This window comes from Urocampus carinirostris, chromosome 17 (assembly GCF_059441175.1).
Source record: "Urocampus carinirostris isolate Australia breed hairy pipefish chromosome 17, RoL_Ucar_1.0, whole genome shotgun sequence".
NCBI lineage: Eukaryota > Metazoa > Chordata > Actinopteri > Syngnathiformes > Syngnathidae > Urocampus > Urocampus carinirostris.
In genome coordinates, this window is record NC_142365.1 from 32,304,153 (window position 1) to 32,328,949 (window position 24,797).

A 24,797-nucleotide genomic window follows, 5' to 3' on the forward strand; every position below is an offset into this window, starting at 1 on the left:
GACTGTGAAATTTCTTGGGCATGTCATCAGTGAGGATGGAATTCGGACTGACCCAGAGAAGGTGAGAGCAATAAATGACGTACAAGTCGCTGATCTAATGGAGTCAGATGGCAAGACGCCATGCCCTAGTAAAATCAGATCTTTTCTAGGCATGGTGATGTATTTCCAAAGCTTCATTGAAGCGTGTTCTGCGAAGGCAAAACCTCTGTTCAGGCTCACATCTGAATCTGGTGACAAGCATAAGCGCAAGAGAGCCCAGCTCAACTACCCTGCACACAGGCTCGAATTTCTTGCCTTGAAATGGGCGGTATGTGATAAATTCAGCCATTGGTTGAAAGGAAGACACTTTACCACGTGGACCGACAATAACCCACTGACATACATTTTGACCAAACCAAGACTTGATGCGTGTGAACAGCGGTGGGTAGCGAAGCTAGCTGCATACAATTTTGACCTGAAGTACATTCCCGGCCCAAAGAACATCGTAGCCGACGCTCTGAGCCGTGAGCCATTTGTACGGTCATGTGTGAGTCATCGCCTTGTTACCGAGCCCTATACTTCGCTCTTGGACCAAGTCAACGGGGTGAACAACAGTACTGTGCAAGAGGTGTTCAGAGTATCCAACAATTGTCACGCTGTTGTAGACGAGAGTGCTGGGACATCAGACGAGTCAGTAAAAAGGGCAATTCCATCAGGCTCCAATGGTTCTGTGACATCAGAAGAGGTTGCTGCTGTCTTCAGTGCTCAGTCCACTGGTGGCGTGGGTCAAGTGATGGGAACAGATGCCAACTTCAATCTTCTGCAGAAGGGAGATCAGTCAACGGCACTCCCACAGAGTCAGCTTGTTGGTTTACAAGAACAGGACAACACAATAAGCAGAACCATGTACTTTGTGCATAGACACAAGAGACCTACCAGGCGTGAGAGAGCTGTCGAGTCGCCTAGTGTGATGAAACTACTGAAGCATTGGAGCAGACTCACCATACAGAATGGCATGCTCTACAAAATAAGGAAAGATCCTCACATGGCCAAGAAAATCTTCCAGTTTGTGGTGCCTGATTCATTGAAACAGAAAGTCCTTCAAGGTTTACATGACTCAGCAGGTCACCAAGGCCAGAACCGTACTTTGTCTCTGGTGAGGCAACGATTCTTCTGGAATGGCATGGAACGTGATGTTGTGAATTATGTCAAATCCTGTCAGCGCTGTGTAGTAGGGAAAACACCGGAACCACACAACCGTGCACCACTCAAGAACATAGTCACCTCTGAGCCTATGGAGTTGGTCTGTATAGACTTTTGGACTGCTGAGCAAGAGAACAAGTCTGTAGATGTCCTGGTCGTAACTGATCATTTCTCCAAGATGGCGCACGCCTTCCCTTGCAGAAATCAAACCGCCAAACAAGTTGCTCGCCGTCTGTGGCAGGATTTCTTCCTTGTCTATGGTTTCCCACGGCGTATCCACTCTGATCAGGGAGCTAATTTTGAGAGCAAACTGATCAAAGAGCTTCTAGAGATGGCAGGGGTGCAGAAATCCCATACCACTCCGTACCACCCCATGGGAAATGGTATCGCAGAACGATTCAACCGAACATTGGGAGATATGATCAGAACCCTTCCCCCTCAGCCCAAAGCAAAGTGGCCACAAATGCTGCAGCAGCTCACATTCTGCTATAACTGCACAGAGCATGAGACAACAGGGTTTGCACCGTTTTACCTAGTGTTTGGTAGGATCCCTCGTCTCCCTGTCGATGTCATGTTTCAACATGCTAATACCAATGATGCTGTTGTCAGCTACTCTGACTTTGTACGCCATCTGAAGAAAGATCTACATGAAGCTGCTCAAATTGTACAGAGGAATACTCTCAGAGAACAGACTCGTCATGCCAAGCTGTACAACCGTAGGGCCAAAGGATCACCTCTCGTCGTGGGAGACCGGGTGTTGATCGCCAACAGAGGTGTCCCGGGGAAACGCAAAGTTGCAGATAAGTGGGAGTCAACCCCGTATGAAGTCATATCAGTCAAGCCTGATCTCAATGTCTACAGAGTCAAGGATTGTCTGACGGGCAAAGAGAAGGTAGTTCACAGGAATTTGCTGCTCTCTGTTAACTTCTTGCCCTGTGAGGATGATCTGGCCAGCGAATCTGAACACTCAGAGTCTGACGCTGCTATGCATGGAAGTGATGTATGCTCTGATTTACCTGACGCGGTTGAAGACAGTGATGCCCGTACAGTAAACTGGGTGATACAGGCAGGTGAAGAGCAAGTTCATCCAGAGGTAGAGGATAACTTACTAGACAGCAGATCTGATGCCCAGTCCGACTCTTGCAGTGTTGATACATCCAGTCGAGGAAGTCAGCACATCCCCGAACAAGATGTTGACCATACTTCAAGTGACAATACGGAAAGCCCATCACAGTGCTCTGAAAACATGATCTCTTTGGGTATGGGTCTCCCAGATGAGACCCCATTGAACACTGACCATCCGGACGCAGACTCCCCTGATACTGACTGTTTAGACTTGACCGTCCCAGACCTTCAAGCTCAGGTTAATTGTGCTCAACCTGACCGTTATGGTCTTAGGGTCCGCCAGTCCATCAGGCCTCCTAGTCGTCTAATTTGTCAGATGAATGACCAGTTGGTAGGTGACAATCCTCTGTCCGCAATATCTGCTAGTTCCTAGTTTAAGTTCAGTAGAGATGCACTTTCAGTTTGAGTAACAAAGCTTGAGTAAGAAACAAGAATTGTGCCTATGTGAGCACTTACAACTACAGGAACAATGTTTGATATTTCAGAGATGTAACAGGCATCTTTGAGTCTGTGCTTAGTTAGGAGTTTGATCGCCTCCTTTCTTTTCACACTCCTTTTTGGGAGAGTTTTAGAACTGACATGCACTTCAGTTTGTTCCTTGTAATACTGTACCAGTTTTCGGGTCCTCTTTTTCATCAGTATTTGCCTTTTTGGCATGTGATTTTTTTTTATGTTTAGTGTAGCACTCCCATTTTTAGCAGAATTTCAGGGGGGTGTATGTAACGGGTGTGATAATAACTTTTATTTTATTGAAATTCCTGCTAAAATATGTGTATAGTTTTTGGTAAATGTCCTGCAATGCTGAGTCCAACAGTGCCATCTGCTGGTATGGGGTGGGGTTTGGTTTTGGCTTCTAACATGTGACCAGGAGGTGGGGTTTGTTGTCAGTTTTACCAGAGTACTACAAAGGTAAGACATATCTTTTGGTGCTCCACAAAATAAGTTAATTTTAAACTTTATAACCCCAGCTGACAAATCTCTCACCATGCATAGTAATGTGATTGATATTGTCAAGCTGTTTAGGTTTATTTTCGTTTTGTTTCTGTTTTACTAAATATTAATTCCCCTTGTAGAGATCAAAGAGATCAGACCCAGCAGAAAAAGCTAATGTTGTGACTCATCCATTTGCAGGTAAATTGTACCCATTTTTATACTCATTATTGTTTTTATTCCTATTTTTCATATACATTAAAAAAAGGATGATGTTGGTTAAAATTCAGAGTAAAGAAAAACATGTTGAATTCATTGTAAACGTTAAAAATCCACTATACGATCTCTTGTTAAAAGTATCTTGTTAAAATGCAAAGATTTATAAATGTATTGTGATATTCTAAAATGTATTTTCTGTAAAGTGAAAAGACAGCTCTTTGATATGCTTTGTTGTCAGTTTTACCAGAGTACTACAAAGAGATCAAAGAGATCAGACCCAGCAGAAAAAGCTAATGTTGTGACTCATCCATTTGCAGAAACTGTAATAATAAAAACCTCATCATCCAGTCCAGCGTGAATGTGGATCTTTGGTGGGACACGTACACCGCGGTTACACTGTTACACGTCTGCTTCGTCAAAACCAAAATAGGTCCAAACAAGTGATGTACCACTCTTCTTCGGTGCAAGCTTTGTTTCCGCCTTGTTTGTTGACCCTGGGACTATGTTTACGGAGTCTGCCATGACACTCAATGAGCTCACACGGTGGGTGAGGCATAGTGTGGTGTTTACAAACTTTGAATCGCATTTATTTGCTTGTGCTATTATTAAAACTTGCCTCTGATTGGTCAGCGCTTCTAAAACTCAAACAATAACAATTGTGGTTGGCCAAAACTCCATCACTCACTACAAAACCTTGAAAAAAACGCAGTGCTTTGAGGTCACAACCGCACTACGTCACATCGCGATGTCGATTCGATTTCTGTTAATCGTGCAGCCCTAACGTGTTGTGTACAAACCGTTAAACAAACGTTCAAACTTCTGACTTTGACTCCGGTCTGCCACCCCCCTTTGGGAACCACTACAGTATTAATAGTGGATGTTACTAGTTGTATTTGTCCATGTAGTGCAAGTCTATGCTTGTGGTTAGCCACATCCGATCACCAGAGGTGGGTAGTAACGTTGTACATTGCCTCCGTTACATTTACTTGAGTACGTTTTGGGAATTTTTGTAGTTCATGGAGTATTTTTGAATCCCTACACTTTTACTTTTACTTGAGTAATTTTATGAAGAAAAAAAACCCGGTAATTTTACTACTTTCGCTACATTAGGCAACATTAAAATTGTTACTTTATTAAGTCAAGTCATTTTTATTTGTATAGCCCTTAATCACAAAGAGTCTCAAAGGGCTGCACAGGTTATTGCACAGACTATTATTTCAGACTATTATTACACCAAATCCCCTCCTTGTAAGTACGCGTCTGTCTCAGCTCTACCATGTTTAACCAATAAAACGTTTCAGCCTTGTCCTGTGCCTATATTCAACTTCAGCGGGGGGAAAGTTGTTTACAAATAAAAAGGATTGAAAATGTCGCTTAGCAATACCGTCTATGAAAACATAGAAGAGAAGGAGCACTCCTGGCCTCACATCAAAAGCATGTTCCCCTTAAAAAAGGTGCCAAACACCAGCGACAATATGCAATTTGTTCGATTTCATGGGCCAGATTGTTGTTCTGCTTGCAGAGCCTGTTAAAATGTAGTGGGTGCGGCTTATAATCAGGTGCGCTCTATAGTCCGGAATTTACGGACTTGCCACTTGGTGCTACAAGTGCTTAATTTATTTATTTGATTTGTACTATTTTTAGTGTATTGTTTATTAAAGCAATTTAATTTACGTTGATTATTTTCATCTAATTTGTATTTTTTTGTTGATTGGGTGGATTTTGATAATTAGATGATCTGACTGGTTATTTAAAAAAAATTAATAAATACGACGTTGGTACTGTTACTCAGTACTTAAGTATTTTTTTCACCAAGCACTTTTTAACTTTTACTCAAGTAAGTATATGGATAACTAGTTTTACTTCTATTTAAGTAATATTATTCTGCAGTAACTGAAGTATGTGTGTGTTCGTACCAGTCTTCTGACTCCTATTGGTGGGCAGGTGTGGGGGGCTGCCACCGAAATGCTCATTGCCGTAGGGAAGCAGTGATGAGAGAGGATGCATACTGTGGGGCTGCTGTACCACCGACACCTTGTTAGACTGAAACAACACAAGGACAAAAATGTATGCATGAGTGCATGAGATACTGGAAATGTCTTCATGCTGGATGCAATGGCAGTGAAGACTGAAAAAAGAACAATAAACAAACCCCCACTCACAATGCGAACACAAAGCGCCCAAATTTTGTTGAAATGCAAACAAATAAATAAAAAAATCCAATAATATGCAATTAAAAAAGCTGTGTAAAAATATTTAATTTTGAGAAAAAAAAGAAACAAAAAATAGTTTCAACCATCCATATACCTCACCACTTACCTTTAGTAGAGTCACAAGGGTGCTGGAGAGCAGTAAACGGTATAAAGTGTATTTAATAAATAAATCAAACTTGTGGTAACCGGCTTTCGATTCGTGGGTAGCCTGCTCTAACTTCTAAGAGCCAGCTAATTGAGCCGCTTCGTTTCCGAACAACACAAGTCGGTCACCACCGCATTCATCAATTCACTTTTTCTTTTTAGCGCTTTAGTAAATACTAATTTGGTAATGGCCATCTAACTATATGGTAGTCGCTATTTTGAAAGGTGACATAGCCAAAAAAGATGTGATGTAAACATACTCAGAGGAGAGCGGAAAACGGCTTTATTTAAAGTAAAGCAGCGCTTTTTTACCGTCAGTAACGATAACGGCTATGAAACGGCGGAAAACATAGTTGTCAGATTACCCCGTTAGTAAAAAAATAAAGCAGTTGCGTAACGGCGTTATTTATAACGGTGTTATAAATACGGTATGTATGGTAGAAAATCTGGAGTTACGGGTGGACATGCTAGAGAAGGAGTGTGTGTGATTGTGAGTGAGATAACAAAGGAAAAACTGGTGGAGTGGAAAGAGATATCTTCCAGATTAATGTGTGTGAGTTGAAAGTGGGGTGTAAAAGTATGGATGTTTTTAAGTGCATATGGACCTGGTTCAGATAGAAGTTGTTGAGGGGAGAGAGGTGGTCTGGAAGGATTCGTCCAAATGTTTTTATCGAACCTTTTTTTATCGACACTTTTAACAGAAATTAAACACATTCACAATTTCATTATATCATTTTCTATAACAAGTCGAAGACAATTACAAACGATTGAAAAGTGCATTATTTGTATTTTTTGAAATTTAATGTGTTTTGAATTAAATTTTAAGACCAAGTCAACAAAAAATATGATTGATACAAAAAAACATTTATCAGAGGCAATTTTGAACAAGTGATTATGTGAACATGACAGACAATAAATAAAAAAGATGTGTACAGTACATCATGGATCCTCAGTCAAAGGTGGCAGATTACTACTATTTCCAAAGAATTCTTCTACTACATTTATAATTTTATCACTATCCACGAAAAGTGACTAATTACGAAATCTTTAGTTCCAACAAATAAAAATCTTATTGATGTGTTCACATTTAAAAAAAAATGTAATGCCATTTAAGGCATTTAAGAATAACTAAATGCCTTTTAAAGGGGCAGCACAGCGGCGCAGTGGTTAGCGCTTGTGCGGCACAGTTCATGTCATGGGAACCTCCTGCGTGGGTTCAAATCCAGCTCCAGACTTCCTGTGCGGAGTTTGTATGTTCTCCCCATGCTTGCGTGGGTTTCCTCCGGGCACTCCGGTTTCCTCCCACATTCCAAAAAAATGCATTTCAGGTGAATTGAATTGTGAATGAGCGAGTGAGTTGTCTGTCCCCGTGTGCCCTGCAATTGGCTGGCAACCAGTTCAGGGTGTCCCCTGCCCACTGCCCGGAGATGGCTGGGATGGGATCCAGCCCCCCCGCGTCCCTACTGAGGATAAGCGGTACGGCTAATGAGATGAGATGCCTTTTAAAGACTTTTCAAGGAAAACCCTGCCGGAACCCTGATTAGAACACTCCTTTTTCGGTACTTGGCACTCGGCTCAGCGTGACCTATTGCGTTGAATGTTATAATAGTGACCAGAATGTGTTGCAGCAAGTTTGTGCCGAGATGCCCATTTCATGTGATTTTCGTGGGATGACCCAAGATTGCACGTGACTAAACAGTGGATTTACACATTATCGTTGTTTTTATTAATGTAATCATTATAATTATTACATAAAATTATTAGTATGTCCGAACCCAACCTTGGGCCATGCCGGTAAAAGATTGTTAGACATTAAACCAGTCCTTGGTAGAAAAAAGGTTATACAAAAATATATACAGGACACAAAAATTGTGAAAGTGTACAAATCAAAACAGAGCTCAACCATGTGATGTGATAGGGATATTAATAATTAAGGTAGAAGATGGCTGCAAGAATGAGTTAGGAGCATCTAAAAAAAGAAAAACAAATTACAATTATTAACGCAAAAGGCTGTGTTAAAAAGGGGCCTTGAAGTTCCTCTTAAAAATAGAGGGTCGCCGCGGATACTATAAACTACTAAAAGTGTGCTGGCGTGCTAACTTTAGCGCACATCTGTCACTGTGGCTAGTCTTTCACGTGCTAAGCTCGTTTTGCCGAAGAAGGGGGGAAAAAACGTCCCGCTTGTGTGTTCGTGTTTCCTCGCCGTAATTAGCCGCCCTTGAAGTGGCTTCTAGAGCGCCTTCCGTCTTTTCTGAGCCCGCTCTGGGGGAGGTGCTCGCCCCGAACCAGTCATTATCGGACCGCTCTGTAGTTAGGAGGAGGTGAAATCCCCCACTCCTCACCTCATACAGACACGCACACAACATACACACTGTTTACATACTTAGTTCAGCTAAATCAAGTGTACACACGTACTATACTCACAGAAAACACAATGTACTATGATTCACAGAATTTCATTGATGTATTTTAAAAACGGAAAATGGTTTGTGTTTAATACCATCTAGTTGGAATTGCGTTACAATTCATTAGAAAAAAAAGTTTAAATGTTTCAAGTAGTAAAAGTTAAAAGTCCAGTTGAGTTATCACTTTAATTGTCAGACTTTTTTAGAAATGCCTTAACTTGAGTTGGACCACTAGATCAACCAAGTAGTCAGTTTATTTTTCTAGACTTTTGTTCCGTATAAAAGAGCTTGATAACAGCTATATATAGTTCAGGGTGTCCCCTGCCCACTGCCCGGAGATGGCTGGGATGGGCTCCAGCCCCCCCGCGACCCTAATAAGGATAAGCGGTACGGCTGATGAGATGAGATATATATATATATACACATACATCTCATCTCATTAACTGCACCGCTTATCCTCAGTAGGGTCGCGGGGGTGCTGGAGCCCATCCCAGCCCAGCAATCATCGGGCAGTGGGCAGGGGACACCCTGAACTGGTTGCCAGCCAATCGCAGGGCACACAAGGACAGACAACTTGCTCGCTCATTCACACCTAGGGACAATTTGGACTGGCCAATCCACCTGAAATGCATGTCTTTGGAATGTGGGAGGAAATTGGAATGCCCGGAGGAAACCCACGCAAGCACGGGGAGAACATACAAACTCTGTACAGTAAGTCCAGTAGCTGGATTTGAACCCACACAGGAGGTTCCCAAGACCTTAGAACTGTGCCGCACACGCACTAACCACTGCCCCGCCGTGCTGCCCATACACATCTATATACATATACATACATATATACATACATATACACATATACATACATACATACATATATACATATATACACATATACATACATATATACATATATACACATATACATATATATACCAAGAAAGCTATTTGTTGTTCCTCCCTGAAAATTCCAAGATCTATTTTGAAAAACCTCATTTACAAACTTAAATCACAGAGGTAAGATCTGGCCTAAAAAAGAAAGATCCAGCCCGCGTGTATAAAGACCGACCCTGCGAGAGCCCAACCAATTAACTGATTTGCCGGACCGAGACAGAAAAAAAAATTATAATTTCATTGCTTATTTGCGTGGGTTTCCCCCGGGCACTCCGGTTTCCTCCCACATTCCAAAAACATGCATGTTAGGTTAATTCGGGGATGAAAAAGTAACTATCCATCTATCTATCTATCTTAATTGGCCGGTAAAAAAATTTGTCCCTAGGTGTGAATGAGCAAGCTAATTGTCTGTCCCTGCGTGCCCTGCGACTGGCTGGCAACCAGTTCAGGGTGTCCCCTGCCCACTGCCCGAAGATGGCTGGGATGGGCTCCAGCACCCCCGCGACCCTACTGAGGATAAGCAGTGCAGATAATGGATGGATGGATGTTTATTTGTGAGGACTCGGGAGGAGAAGGTCATCTTTTGTAACAAAGTTAAACAAGATCATACACATATTTACATCTTTTATATTTCTGCGTCTGCAAAAGAAAGTTACACTAACTGACAATGTTCCATCATTGACTGGTTATAATTGAAAAAAGTACAACACAGACACAAAAAAAGAACAATTTAGCAAGCCAATTCGAGAGAGATAGAGGCAGAGAGACAAAGAAAAACAATAACGGGTGGATAATAAATAAAATGTTTTAAAAAGGCAGGAAGAGAGAAGACCAGCCTGACCCTAACGCACAAGTGTCAAACTGGCGGCCCGCGGGCCAGATGAGGCCCGCTAAGGGATTGAATCCGGCCCGCGAGACAACACTCAGAGAAGTGCAAGATAAAAACAAGCTGCAGGTTGAAATATGTCAACTTGATGTTGCTAAAGAATGGTGCTACACACAAAGAAACTGCACTTGTATTTATTTATCTCTCTCTCTCTCTCTCTCTCTCTCTCTCTCTTTCCACTCCTTTTCTCCCACTCTCTGTGTCTCTCTTTTTCTCTTCCTTTGTTGCTCTTTATCTATTTCTCTCTCTGTCGTTTTAACTTATTTTGCTCTAATTTCCTTTTCTCTCTTTTCTCTTTCTCTCTTCCTACCCTTTGTGCTTTCTTTTCTCTTTAATCTCCTTCTGTCTTTCTATTTCTATTTAGATTTATTTCTTCCTCTCCCTTTCTTTCCCCCTCTCTCATGACTTCTCTTTTTATCCCTTTTGTTTCTCAGGCTCTCCCCCTCTCTCTCTTTCTTTATCCCCCATCTTTCTCTTATTTCTTTATCTCTCTTTTTCTTTCTCTTTGATCTACTGGTCCGGCCCCCAACAGAATGTTCTATCATGTGGCCCCCGAGTTAAAATGAGTTTGACACCCCTGCCCTAACGTAATGATTTACATTATACACACGACCCGGCAGAGAATGAGGGTCCGGCTCAAGCTCTTACCTCTGAGCTAACATAGTGCATAAAGCACATATCCTCTGCAAAAAATACAAATAATAATGCACTTTTCAATTGTTTGTAATTGTCTTCGACTATTTATAGAAAATGATATAATGAAATTGTGAATATGTTTAATTGCTGTTAAAGGTGTCGATAAAAATTGTTCAAACCTCATATTGTTAGAATATGATATAATGAAATTGTGAATATGTTTAGTTGCTGTTAAAGGTGTCGATAAAAATTGTTCAAACCTTATATTGTTAGAATATGATATAATGAAATTGTGAATGTGTTTAATTGCTGTTAAAAGTGTCAATAAAAATTGTTCAAACCAAAACTATGTATGCTTCATTATCCTGAAAAGAGGATGTGAGGCTGGGGTGCGTGTAGGGGGTGGGGGTAAGGCGTAGTATTCACCCTCTATATTTTAATTTCTATTAATGTTTCATCTTTTCTAAAAGGTGAGATTAAAGACACTCGGGCCACTGGAAGACCAAAGAGAAGAGTGTTTTAATTTCCAATTGTAATTGAATAAAAAAAGATAACTAAAGAATACATTAGTAGCATGTGTGCATGGTCTTTAACATTTTAGTGTGTGTTATACAAAAAAAAACAAGTGCAATGAGAGTTAAGTGAGAATCGAAGAGTGTACATATAACACTCAAAACAATACCAACATGACTCAAAAAGGCCTTTCAAGTGTATGCAAGTGCACACACAAACACACAGACACAAAAAAACACACTTATGCATTTAGTTGACACAGCAATTGATCAAGTAATTGCTCCTTTGAAACCATTAATCTTTGATGTCATCAGAAAAAAAGAAAATGCTTCATTTGCCCACAAACCTGTGTGACACGGTTTGTGTTTTTTTTTTTAAAGAGTACTCAAGGTGAAACATTTCATATTTTGAAAGTTGTCGCTGAAATAAATTTTTCCTTTCTCAAATGGCTCTGGTAATAATACATTAAAGTTCGAACTAACAAATTAACACTACCTTTTAAGGATAGCATAAGTATATCACTGAAATACAATAACACAGCATGAAGACCACCATCCCCTTTTCCACCTCCAAAATCTGGAAACCATTGCCTTCTCTACATGAGAGCCTTCGTTCACATCAAAAGCAGGGACCGACGTAACAGCAAAGTCGTGTTTAAAAAAAGAAACACTCCCCTCACCACAAACGTCTGAAGTCCCCCCCCTAAATAATTTTCTCTACTGTTCTAGGGCCTCTTTTACAGGAGGCCCCAAAAATTTTCATCAGAACACAAATTTTTGACTTTCATACAGAATCCAGCGACGCAAGAGTGTGCCACACTTTCCTGCATGTAACAATGAGATTATCTGATGACATGCTCACCAAAGACAGATTTTCATCCGTGTCAATGTTTAAATTTCACAACCTGATTCATTTAAGCTGTATGTACACTTGTAAAGCAAGTAAAGAAATAGGTGACCTTCAAAGTGACATGTGTTTTCATCAAAGACCAATGGAAAAATGAATGGAGGAACAATAAAAAGCAGATTTCTAGAGGCCGGGATTGAAAAAAAAAAAAGAAAAATCTCTGGACTGCAACTGCAATGTATCAAATAAGATGACTTGAATGTTACTCAAACAGAATGCAGTCACTCTTCTGTATCCTTAAAAATCCCCGATGTTAAATGTTCCCAAATATCCAAATACACCTACTCCAAAAAGTTCTAAGAATTTCTTATATTGTCTTGTACTTATTACTATAATGTATATATGAAACTCCATAAGTATAAAAAATGCCTAATAACCTCCAAGGAGGCTGGTGATCCTCAAAGCAAAGAGTGAAGAAATCCTGAGAAGAAACACAATCAGGTATTCCTTATACTAAACACAGATTAGCCAGAAAATGTGATTTAGACCAACAACAAGTGTAAGAAAATATTACGCATTGATGGGTTATAGATACATCTATACATTAGATTTATAGTCGATTATACATCTACAGGACCATTTAATGCACATGCCTTCCAACATTACTTTACATACCAATTCTAATTACATCGAGCATCTCGGAAGACAATTGCCTTTTTTAAGAAGAGGTCATTACCAAAGTTGAAGAAACAAAAACTGAGAGGAGAATGGCAAACAACCCCCACTCCTAACACCTGGAAAAACATCTTAGAGCCATTGCCTCTTGTCAGCGGTTCCAAGTTGTCTCAAGTGGTTTTGGCGTGCAGCCTCAAGAGGGATTTAAGAGTACGTCCCCAGTCTAGGATGAATACCATTTGCCACAGCAATATGACTTTGATTTAGTATATTAGACCCCCATCTGTCAAATATTCAACTCACAAAAAGTTATTTTCTTGGCCATCATTGTAGTTGGGCTATCTTCAAATTCATGATCTGGCTTATGCAAACAGCAGGAGGAGACAAAATTGGATTTGAGTCCGGAGTGGCAGGAACAATTAGCTCCTAGTGCCTGCGCCTCCGAATTGGTAATCGTTTGTAACTGAGGGGGTGTTTGGGTTGGCGTGCTGCATTTTCTCGACCAGCCAGATCACATTACAGGGGCCTGGACGCTCTGATGTGACCTTAAACAGTGAGCACAAAACCAAAAGCCCACAATTGCGCAAGGCCTCATCCTAGTCCTGCGGTCAACGCAGAGGAATATTTTTGAAATTCCGAACTTATTCCAAACTACACTCCCCTTTATCCTCTCCTGCCCATCCCTGCAGGGATGCTGTGATGTTTGAAGGACGGCGGCAAACCGGTGACAACTTGTTCTTAAGGGATAACGTGGATTTGGATGGTTTTCATTTATAGGGTGGGAACATCTGGACTGGGAGGTGCAAACTATTTTTAATACAGGATTGATTTTACAGATCATTTTACAGTTCCATTCAGAAAGGTGTAATCAGGTAAAAACTGCAGTTTTACACGTCTGGATCAAGCTTCAGTGTACTGTGGGAATAGTAAAATCCCAGGATTAAGACAAGATCAATATTACTTGCAAATACAACCTCAAAGTTTTGCAAAAGATTTTATATCTTGATCGTTTTGTAAACATATTTGTCTAAATATGTTCAGTCAAGTATTGACTTTTTCAAATATGCACTAAAGTAGCAGCATTACCAAAAATGAAGCTAAAAAGGCAGATGCTTGTTTTTGATGGTGCTAGGTCTGTAAAAATTGAATGTTGACCGAGCAACTGCCTAATTTAAAGGTGATATTATGAGGTTTCTTTAACAAACAGACAAAACAGTTATTGAGAGAGTTTTAAACTATTAGTCTTACTCATTGGAGTCTATGAAGGGGTACCCAACACACACAAATTGACACAATGGACTAAAAGTACTAACTTGTAGTGGGGGGAAAAACACCCTTTAGGACATGTACATCTTTTTATTTGTTGCATTAATTAAAACTCTTTCCATTGGCAAGCTCAGGTTCTCTATTAGCGTGACACCTTCTCGCCTGTATCATGGAGTTTTGCTTTAATCTCGGAAAAACACTAATGCCATTGATGCGCCTATTGATCTGATGTTTGCGCTTGTCGCTTTTATCTCCTCAGCCTCAAAAAAAAAGCCTTAGGTTGGAAGAGGCCTTGGTTTTTGGCTGCTGAGGACTTGGTGTTTTCTAGTTCTGACCACTTTTGCGTTACGTGGAAAATCTTAAATAGAATAGAATAGAATAGAATATACCTTTATTGTCATTGTTACAAATGGGCTAACATATTGTGACAACGAAATTGGGCATGACACTCCAGTTTTACACATTCATAGTGAGGTATGAGCAAGAAGATAAAGGAACAGAGAAGATAATGTTATAAGACAAGGGGGATAAGGCTATAGTTATAATTTACATGGTATTTACACAAGAAATGTCGGCATGTGGGATGTTACATACAGGGTTGTCGTGATAACGTTGGTATCGTAACGGTTGTGCAATATTGCATTTGGTGCAAAGTCATCATAGTGCAAAAATAGTCAGCATATGCATTGGTGCAAACATAGACATCATAGTGCAGAAACAGGAAATGGTCAGACATTGTGCAATTTGAGCATTAAACGTAGTGCAGTCGGCATGTGCAAGAACAAGACATGAGTAACATTATATTCGTATGAGGTAGTGTTGGCACGAGTTTTCAGTTTTTTTGTGCGGTGTCTGTTTGAGCAGTGAACAAACATAGTGCAGACAGCATGTACGTGAGTACCATTTTACATACATGTGAGGTAGTTTTTTTGCAACAGTTTTCAGTTTTTTGTGCGGTGTCTGTTTAGGGTGGTAATGGCTGTGGGGAAGAAACTGTCTCTGAGTCTGTTCGTTTTTGCTTTGTGTGACCTGTAGCGCTTGCCGGAAGGCAGCAGGTCGAACAGATGGTGGCCGGGGTGAGAAAAGTCCTTGATGATGTTTTCTGCTCTGCTGAGGTAGCGAGAGCAGGCAATGTCCTCCAGACTGGGCAGAGAGCAGCCGACGATTCTCTGGGCTGTTTTGATGATCCTCTGGAGCTTTTTCCTGTCTGCTGCTGTGCACCCAGCATACCACACCGTGATGCAGTATGTTAGGATGCTCTCCACTGTGGCTTTGTAGAAGGACACCTGCAGCTGCTGTTTTAGGTTATTTTTCCTGAGCAATCTCAGGAAGTGCAGTCGCTGCTGGGCCTTCCCTACCACCGCTCTGGTGTTTGCAGACCAGGAGAGGTCGTCGGAGATGTGCACGCCCAGGAATTTGAACGAGTGGACTCTCTCTACACAGTCTCCCTTTATGATGAGTGGTGCTGGATTCCTGCCATTCCTTCTGAAATCCAGAATCAGTTCTTTTGTTTTTGTGGTGTTCAATATGAGGTGGTTTTCCGAACACCACGTTGAAAGTGACTCAACCTCATCCCTGTATGCCGCCTCGTCCCCTTCAGAGATGAGGCCGATCAAGGTGGTATCGTCAGCGAACTTAATGATAGTGTTTGTGGGGTGGGTCGGTGAGCAGTCGGAGCTGTAGAGGGTGAAAAGCAGGGGGCTCAGTGCACAACGTTGGGGGGAGCCAGTGTTCAGTGTTAGGGTGGGAGAGACGTGGGTACCGAGTTTCACCGACTGTGGGCGGTTGGAGAGGAAGTCCATTATCCAGTGGCAGATGGAGGGAGAGAGTCCTAGGTGTGCAAGTTTCTCCACCAGGATCTCCGGGATAATGGTGTTGAAGGCTGAGCTGAAGTCCAGGAAGAGCATTCTGGCGTAGCTCCCCCAGTGATCCAGGTGTTTCAGCACGGTGTGAAGTGCTGTGTTTATGGCGTCGTCAGTGGAGCGATTTGCCCTGTAGGCAAACTGGTGGGGGTCCAGTGTGAGTGGCAGGGAGTTTTTGATGTGCCGGGACACTAACCTCTCGAAGCACTTCATGACCACAGGCGTAAGAGCTACAGGCCTGTAGTCGTTGAGGCTTTCCACTGCTGACTTTTTGGGGATGGGAATGATGGTGGAGGTTTTGAGGCAAGGTGGGACGGTCGCCTGTGACAGGGACCGGTTGAAGATGGTGGTGAAGACCCCAGCCAGCGGATTGGAACAGTCCCTGAGTACCCTCCCTGGTACTCCATCCGGGCCAGTTGCCTTCCTGGGGTTTATGGTATTCAGCGCACGCCTAACTTCGTGCTCCTGAAATGTGAGGGAGTTGCTGCTGGTTGTTGGTGGGTGTGATGTGGCTGTTTGTGGCCTACCAGCTTCAAAGCGAGCGAAGAACTGATTAAGGTCCTCAGCTAGTGAAGCCTCAGCCTCAACAGTTGCCAGGTTGTGGCCTCTGAAGTTGGTGATGTGTTGGAGGCCCTGCCACATCCTCCTCGGGTCATTTCCAGCGAAGAGGTGCTCGATCCTCCTTGTGTAGGCTGCTTTTGCTTCCTTGATGCCTCTCTTCAGGTCAGCCCTGGCCACCCCGTAAAGAGCCTAAATAGTAATCAACCACCTGTATCTGACGCCTTTTATTATGGAAGTAAACATAGTAAGTATCTAACTAGAAAGTCCAAAACACCACAATTAAAAACATTAGGTCTGGGTACAAAGCAAATTTTTTACTTTTTGAGATTTTCAGAGCATTTTAACTCTGTCAAGCTTTTTAATAACCAAAATGGGTAAATTAGGACACGTAGGACAAAATACATCACGTCTCTTGTATCAGCAGACTCGAGAACACCTTGAGATTCAGTTGGGAAGCTTGATTTACCTACTGGCGACAGGAAGGTCTGATCTTACTTGCCCCCACAATCCAACCTCAGGTAAGTGGAGGATTGGAACATTGGCAATATTTCTATAGGGCATCAGGCAAGTCGGCAAACTACAAAATATTTCCAGAAAATTGTTTATTTGTCATTTTTTAGTCCGTAAAACCTAACCCCCACTCTCTACCCAAAATTGGGCGCACTTTGGACTGTGATTCTCAAAGAAGACTGTATAGTGAGTGTATCATGCACTACCTGAATATAGCTCACCTCAGCTAAAAAAATGTCATTGTGAAAAACTTTGTTCTACAGGCACATTTCAACCCCAAAAACATTATAATCCAGCGTGTCTACGATCCTATGTTGTAAAAGAATTATTGCTATCAAAAGGTGGCACATTTCAGACTTCCCGAGCTAAATTCTGTTAAGTTTGAATATTCTCCTCATCCCTGTGTTGGTTATCTCCTGACATTCCAAAAACATGAATGACACGTTGATTGTGGACTCAAAATTGTCCCTAGGTGTGGAAGCTTGTGTGAATGGTTATATGTCTGAGTGTGGCATGTGATTGGCCGGCAATTACTCCAGGGTGTCTCCTGCCCACCAATGTCTGCTGGGATGGGATCTAGCACACCTGCGTGCCTTGTAAAGATAAATGGTATGGAAAATGAATGAATTATACATTTAAAAGTTAAAGCAAACTTGCTTGACTTTTGCTTTTTCTTAAAGTGATGTCCACGAACTGGACTGTAATTTGGACAACTCCCCCCACCCAAAAATCCCCTCCCATCTGCCTATAAACCCAAAAAGTGCATTTGAATCCTATATCTTGCCCAGAGGGTGAAGTGTTGGTGTGGCATGGTTCCATTGACCTAATCCAAGCGCGACGGCATAGGGAGTTAAAGTCAGGGTGCAACCAGCCAGTGACTGCGAGTGGCCTCAGTCCAAATTTTCTGCTGGGGCTTGCGACAAACCGTAGCTCTGCATGTTAGAGAGGTCATCTGTCAACCCTGGCCGCACGGTGGATTTATATATTCATAGATACGTTTGTATGTTTATAAGACATTCACTTTTTTTAGTCAATGGAGGAAGGCATCATTCAACCAACGCAAACGTCTCATTCACCGTGCTTGGGTAATTTTCTTAGATAACGTGGCATGGCAGTTTTGGGGTTTGAGTCCAAGCCCGATCCTGTGGCAGCTTCGGTTTTACTATCGATCATCTGTAATAATAACAGAGCGGCCGACTACAGTGTGTAATTATGTTCCAGAAATAGAAATTATAGGCTCTGTTGTGAGACGTTTAGAGACTTTAAACTAAATTTATGATAAAAATGACTTCTTTAACGGTTAATTTTTAGAGGACAAACTGGGGACTTTGGCTTAAAAAAAGAAGAAAGAAAGAAACAGATCGAAAGTAAGATGTGGATTTAAGGAATGACAAAAATATTTGTGGCAGATCTGTTTGGTGTTTATTGAGTCTTGATAGGTAGTTAATAAGGGGTGTAAGCTGCATCAATTGACAGAAGTTTGATTGTTTGGCAGGTAGATGAACAATCGTCCGAAGAACAGCTTAAGAGGCTGACAGGGTAGGTAGGAGAATAATAAAGTCATAATGGTTATTATTGTTGTCAAGAGTTTGGTGTGTTGGTTAATTTAAAGAATTGACAGGTTTGTTGTGTAGTGTGTCTATTATTGGATATGTTGAAAAATGATTAGAAGGAGGAATGGGTGAGAGTAAAAGGGTAAATTTTCCAAATGCAACAATGGATTATGGATACAAATATAAAGGTGAATAAATTTTACAAATGCAATGAATTGAAGCAGACATTTGATTTTCTTGGAAAAATTGTAACTGTGCAAGCCATTAGTCATTCCTATCACTAGCATCCCCCTCCCTATTTAAAGAAACATCTCCTGTTTGTGACGAGGGATATAAAAACGTTTGCTGTTCATTTGTAATGTATATATGCGGGACGAGAGCACACATATAAACAGACGCATTGCATTTTCGACCTGCGAGCTTTGCGTGGACATTGATTCGTATCTGTTACCAGCACGTTATAGTCAGCCCATAAAGGAATAATATGAAGCAGGCCACTTTGCTGCATATTTACACACACAAGCTTTGGAGCTACCAAATGTGTGTGTGTGTGTCTGGGTGTCTTAGATTCGGCTACCAATATCCACTTTGCACCAGTCCAGAAAACAAACACAGATGCCTACCATGAAAAACCCAACACGGTCCTGGTGTGTGATGGAGGCCAAACTCAAGACAATGTATTTTTTTCTTTCTTTTCTGCCTTTGCGAAGCCTTTTCAGTGATAAAGCATGAACTTTTCCAAACTGTCAAGTATTAAACTAGACCGGCACAAAACAAAAAAAATTGGCGTTCTTGACCTAGATCCAGCTCTTACCAGACGTCTGACCGTCACTGGTGTTGACGTATATTGAGAAACAGGCTGATCCTCTATACTTTGGTACGTTGGGCTACTCTTTTGGACCAAAGAGAGTAAAAATAGTTTTAAAACGTGTCAATTGGACAAGTGTTTATGCTTGATTTGAACATTTTGAGAGTTTTTCAGAAAGTCTTAAAATCAAATGTTTTTTTATTTCCCTACATCGGATTAATGTGCCAAGTAGTTGATGTTTGGGGAGCAAAGTAAATCAACTCTTCAAATAGATGTGCGGATGTAAGAAAACAATACCGGCACTTAAGTCGGGTTTTACATTTTCCCCTGAAGGTAAGCAAGTAAAAAAAATTCATTTCCAGTACATAGAGAGTGTGTATGTGTGCAGGCCTAGTTCAGGTTAGTTTTTTTTCCGTGGTGAACCACAACAAACTGTATACACTGTCTTGCACCTTAAGACCCTTACAGCCAAATAGTAGTCAAACAAAAAGTATGAGCGGCCACAAATACAACTTGCAAATGTGTATGCTTTATGATAACTGCCCACGTCTAATTGAGTGATTACTGTACTGCTTTTGAAACAATAAAAAAATGCAAACTCGTTTTCTAAAAACTCTAAAAATGTATTTTAATAATTTCTCGCTTGTTATGCAATTCCCAAATGCAATCCGTCATGTATTTTCATGTCATGTGTTAAATCCAGTCAATCGTAACATTTCTTTGCATCTCGCATCAGAATTGCTCCAGTTTTTCTTCCGCCTTAAAAAGGTTACCACTGTAACACCATACTCACCAACACTACCACTTTACACGTTAGACTACATTTTTTTTTTTTTTTTATATTCTAGAGACGGACTTTGTTTGTTTCTCGCGTAAAAATAGGGTGCATGATAAAACCTACTGCTTTTGATGTCAAAAGGTTGGGATGTATGTAACACAAAAAAGAAAAATATATATAATATCAACACATCATTGTAAATAGAAATCAATGAAATTAGGATACATTCAAATTTATCAGAAAAAATATCTAAAAAAATACTCTAAAAGGCATTCCAGATCAAAAGTAAAAAATATTTATGTTTTCAAAGTACGTCTAAATACAATAGTGAAAATGCGTATATATTAGTATTGCCACACACTGCTGCCGTACCATGTCAGCTGATCTCTGACGAGCAGGATGCCCATTTCCACTGAAAAACAACTGAAAAGATGATGAAGGTGCTGTATCTGAGTCAGATCAATAGGCCTCTCCTGCTACTGGTAACCATGGAAACCAGTAGTAAATATTCCATGTGGGGCTACACCTCCTTAACAGTACATGGCAAAAATGCCCTGCTTGATCTCGTCAACCTTAAACCAAACAGCACATTTCAGAAGGACCACATCTAATTTAATTGTGATTTTGTTGGTTTCCTTTTTTTCTGCCTATTATAATGGGTGTCACAAATGTTAGTGATAAAGGAAAGGAAAAGTTTGACGATTGAGTCAAAGAAGGAAACAATTGCTGAATACGAAAATGTTGTACAAAGGTCTGCCATTGAAGCACTGCTGGAAGGTATGGTAAATGGTTTAAAATTTGTTGTATTGTATATTTTGCTTTTTCCAGTAGATTAATCTTTATTAACTACATAATTAAATAACTATTGATGTTTATGTACACCCTAGATTAATTGTTTTACATTTATTTCAGTATGTGGCTATTTGGGGGGGTCGCTTTTATGCAATGTAGGCGGATATGAGAGCATATACAGTACTTGAAGTCGTTTTGGCTTTGCTGGTAATTTTTTTTTTTTTTTAAATGTGAATATAATATACTATCTCTACTTTGAACTGCATAATCCTTTCATTGGTTACATTTGAGATGAAGAAATGTTTTCTTGATTTGTGTTGCAGCTTATCCTTGGAGTGGAATGGTGAGTCCTGAAGTCAAACCAGTTGAGAACCAGTGGGTTAAGGGACACAAATATGTATGCTTGTGTGTTATGGAGAAGAATGAGCCTTGCGGAAGATGAAAAGAGGAAGCCATGGTGACCGTGCATGATCACAGCCATGTGTGGCGGTGTGCTTATTGCGGCCACAGAGGCTCCGGCTGATCTGCAACCGCCAAAGGATAGAGAGCAGGGGTCTCCAACCTTTTTCAAGCCGAGAACTACATTTGTTATTGATTAATGCAAACTTACTTGTATTAAATGGACATTATGATTATCCAAATATTTGAATTAAGTATTTACTTGCCGTTTTAATTTGATGTTTCATTGTATCCGTTCATTTCGTACCTTCCCAGTAATGTATTAGGTGGTGTTCCAATAAGTCTGCAATAATTTTATCATACCACCTGCAAAATCCAGATAGATCCAGTCTTAACAAAGGTCTCTTGTGAAGATGTCGACTGGAGAATTACATTTAAGTTAAGTTTAATTTTTCAGTTAAGTTTCATTTTTGTCAATTCACACACCTCCCTATAAAAAGAGTGGTCAGCCATTTCATCAATACTTGTTTAGGGATGACTTAGTCAAGTTCACAAGCCTAGAATATTCGGTTTGTTTCTTGGTTATAAAAAAAAAAAACGTCCTTAAGAAAACTACTCTCGTCAGCTCTTATTTTCTTGTCCAAATACTAATTAACATGTGAGGGGATATGGATTGTCTATGCCAACAATTTGTCTTTCTAAAATAACTTATCATGCTAATACCATGTTGTTCTATGTGATTACTATGTTACTACCAGGATCATTTTTGGAGGCAGAGTTAAATCAGGGATGTGATTTGACCAAAGTGAAATTATCTGAAAATTAGGCGGGGGTCTGGGGGCCGCGGCCACCCAGCTAGGTCCAGGGCAGTGCCCTGGTGGGGGGACAAGTGGGGCGAAGCCCCCCGGAGCTCATGGGTTTTACGTTTTTTTAAGTACTTTCAATGCACTCAGATGACAAAGAAATAGACAAAACAACAGCATCAATTTTCAATGTATTTTGAACTATCCCATATAAAATTACAGTTTAAGTCAACTCAAAATCAGTCACATTAAAAAACATTGGACTGCCTTTGCTTTTAAAAACTATCACTGAGAATATCATCATATCTAACTCATGTGATTACTAAGTTAACACATAAATCATGTTGAAGAGTTCAAATTTCATGAAGAAATAATTGTATCATGACCAAATGAAAAGTAACTCATATTAGAACATACCACAAATGTCTTTGTTATAGCAGAAGATGTTATCTATAAATGAAAGTACAATAAGTATAGGCCCTACAGTAAAGTGTTGGTGTAATGTACACATGAAAATCTATTATTGTAATTGTTAAATATTTATGGCCATTTTTATTACGTTATAATATTTTCGAAAAAAAGGGGAAAACTGTCAAATAAATTTGAAAAGTTTACCACCTACCTCAAAATTCACGACTCTATCAGCAACTGGTACAGGTTTTTGGGGTGGATCACGTCTCTCTATTACCGCTTCCGTTTGTGGTGTCAATAAGGGATGGAGGCCTTAAAGTTTTGGAGTTTTCGTTTGGGCACCGAAACTACCAGCGATGGAATAATTTGTTGTTCTTGACTGGAGTTCTTTCACGTGTTTTTTGCTCTTTGCGTGACTTTCAAGAGCTTTGAAACCTCTCCCACCATAGACAATGGTATCATGGCATCAAATGCAAAGCGCTTTCCCGGCACGATCGATCTTCCGAATAAAGTCACTGAACAAACTCGTCACAGTCTTCTTTCCAACATTTGTAGATAATTCCTTCTCCAACCAGTCCGATCGAAACTTGTTTTTTACGATCTTATCAATTTCTTTACCTCGCGGAGCATCTTTGCGTTCGATCTCGGACATCTTTCTTTAAACACTCGGCAAAAACGTGTGAGAAATGAACAATGGCATACTCCTACGCCTTTATAACAAGCGCGTTTATTGGTCAACACGGAGACTTCAACCAATCGCAAGTACGTTTCATTTCAGTTACGGAAACACTAAAATGGAATGCTGTAGAGACAAAAACGTTTTTTTTACCAATTAAAAAATCGGAAATCTTAAAATTTTATTTTTGGAGATAAAAAAAGCGGAATTCCGCGAATTAGCGGAAGAATCACATCCCTGTTAAATAGACTCAGCCAACTGGTAAAAAAATAATTTTCCTGGAAAATCACCATGACCAAGCACTGGTGAGCTATTTTCATAACAGGTCTGCGGGCACCTCAGCAGTCCTCAGGGGACACCCAGGTGCCTGCAGGCACCATGTTTGAGACCTCAGATCCAAAAAAACATGCCACCAACAACAAAAGAACCTCAAAACCAAGAGGATGAGTATGAGGTTTTAACTATGCTATATTGAAAGACTTTTTAAATGCAGCTGATAGTAAAATGTTTTGGGTTTGAAAGTCAGATGATCAATCAAAATATACATTTATACACTTTCTCCTAACATATCCAAACATCTGTTGGATCCGCCTCTTTCCGGAAAATGAATAATCACAGGTACAAACACCCAGGGGGCAGTCTCAAGAAAGACTTTTTTTCCACCCTCTTTTTTGATTTCTTAAAAAGTTTAAAAGGTTTTCTTGGAGATAGTCAACAACTTGGCCACCCGCCACTTCAAAGCTACTAAAGGCGTGTCAGCAACTTCATCTTGCGTATGTATAGTGCAAGTGCTTACCTGTCAGGCGTTGTTATCATTGAAAAGGCACTATTAATGTGAAGAAAAAAAAAGGTGTTATTTTTCGAAGGAAGAGGAAGCAGGCAGGTGGATTGAGGTATAGAATTTTAAGACATCAAATGCTAGTGTCAAGCTGATATGAAAATATTTAGGGTAGAAAACCGACCCCATACAAAAGTCACTTCTAATCAAAACAGTTGACTTCCTGTGTTACTTTATGTATGACTTCTTAAGGTTTGTTATACAGGTCTATCAACTGTCATATGCAGTAAATAAAAATGATTCATGGGCTAAATTTTTGCACACAAAAATCTAAGTTTTATAGAGATTTTTTGCCTGAAAAAGGACATAACAGATTTAAATATCTTGTTCTCTGAACGTTTAGGTCAGGAACATTTGTGACTCAAAGAGCCATGGAAGCGTACTCGTGACATTTTTTTGTCAGGGAGCCGGACTCAATTTTCTTTAAGGAATAAATCGAACAAATCCGCAAAACCTGATCTCCAGGCAAAAGCTAATTCTTCAGTGCATTTTCTTTCACCGAGTGAAGTAAGGTGATTTCCTATAAAGTCTGGTGTCCCATTTCAATAAATATCCCTCTGGCAGTTACTTGAGATCCTTGATGTTCATTAATGACCATCACTTTTGTCGTTAATATCAGTTTGAAACAAGGTGCGAGCAGAGGTATGATGTAAAAATCTTGCTAAATACCGCAAATGTGAAGTATACGGATGTATACCTTCAGCTATGTGACATGGTCATAGTTCGAACCCACGGACTTGAACAGTCATTATTTGTCCTCCATCTTTCATGTCTCCCAACATTTGTTTATGCCAAAGATACACTTGAAAATATATCCAGGAAATGGTGGAATGTGGACTTGACACTCGCATGTGAATTGAGTATGAGACACATTA

At 40.4% G+C, this 24,797-nt stretch overlaps 1 protein-coding gene across 3 annotated transcripts in view; it reads right to left on the bottom strand.

Annotated features, from left to right (window-relative positions):
• tcf7 (transcription factor 7) overlaps nt 1–24,797 on the bottom strand; it is an 85,185-nt gene that overhangs the window by 41,334 nt on the left and 19,054 nt on the right. For all 3 annotated transcript variants that reach the window (XM_088320627.1, XM_088320629.1, XM_088320628.1), the window contains exon 4: nt 5,373–5,499. In XM_088320627.1, the coding sequence (XP_088176753.1) occupies nt 5,373–5,499 (127 nt within the window). The remainder of the gene's footprint in view (nt 1–5,372; nt 5,500–24,797) is intronic.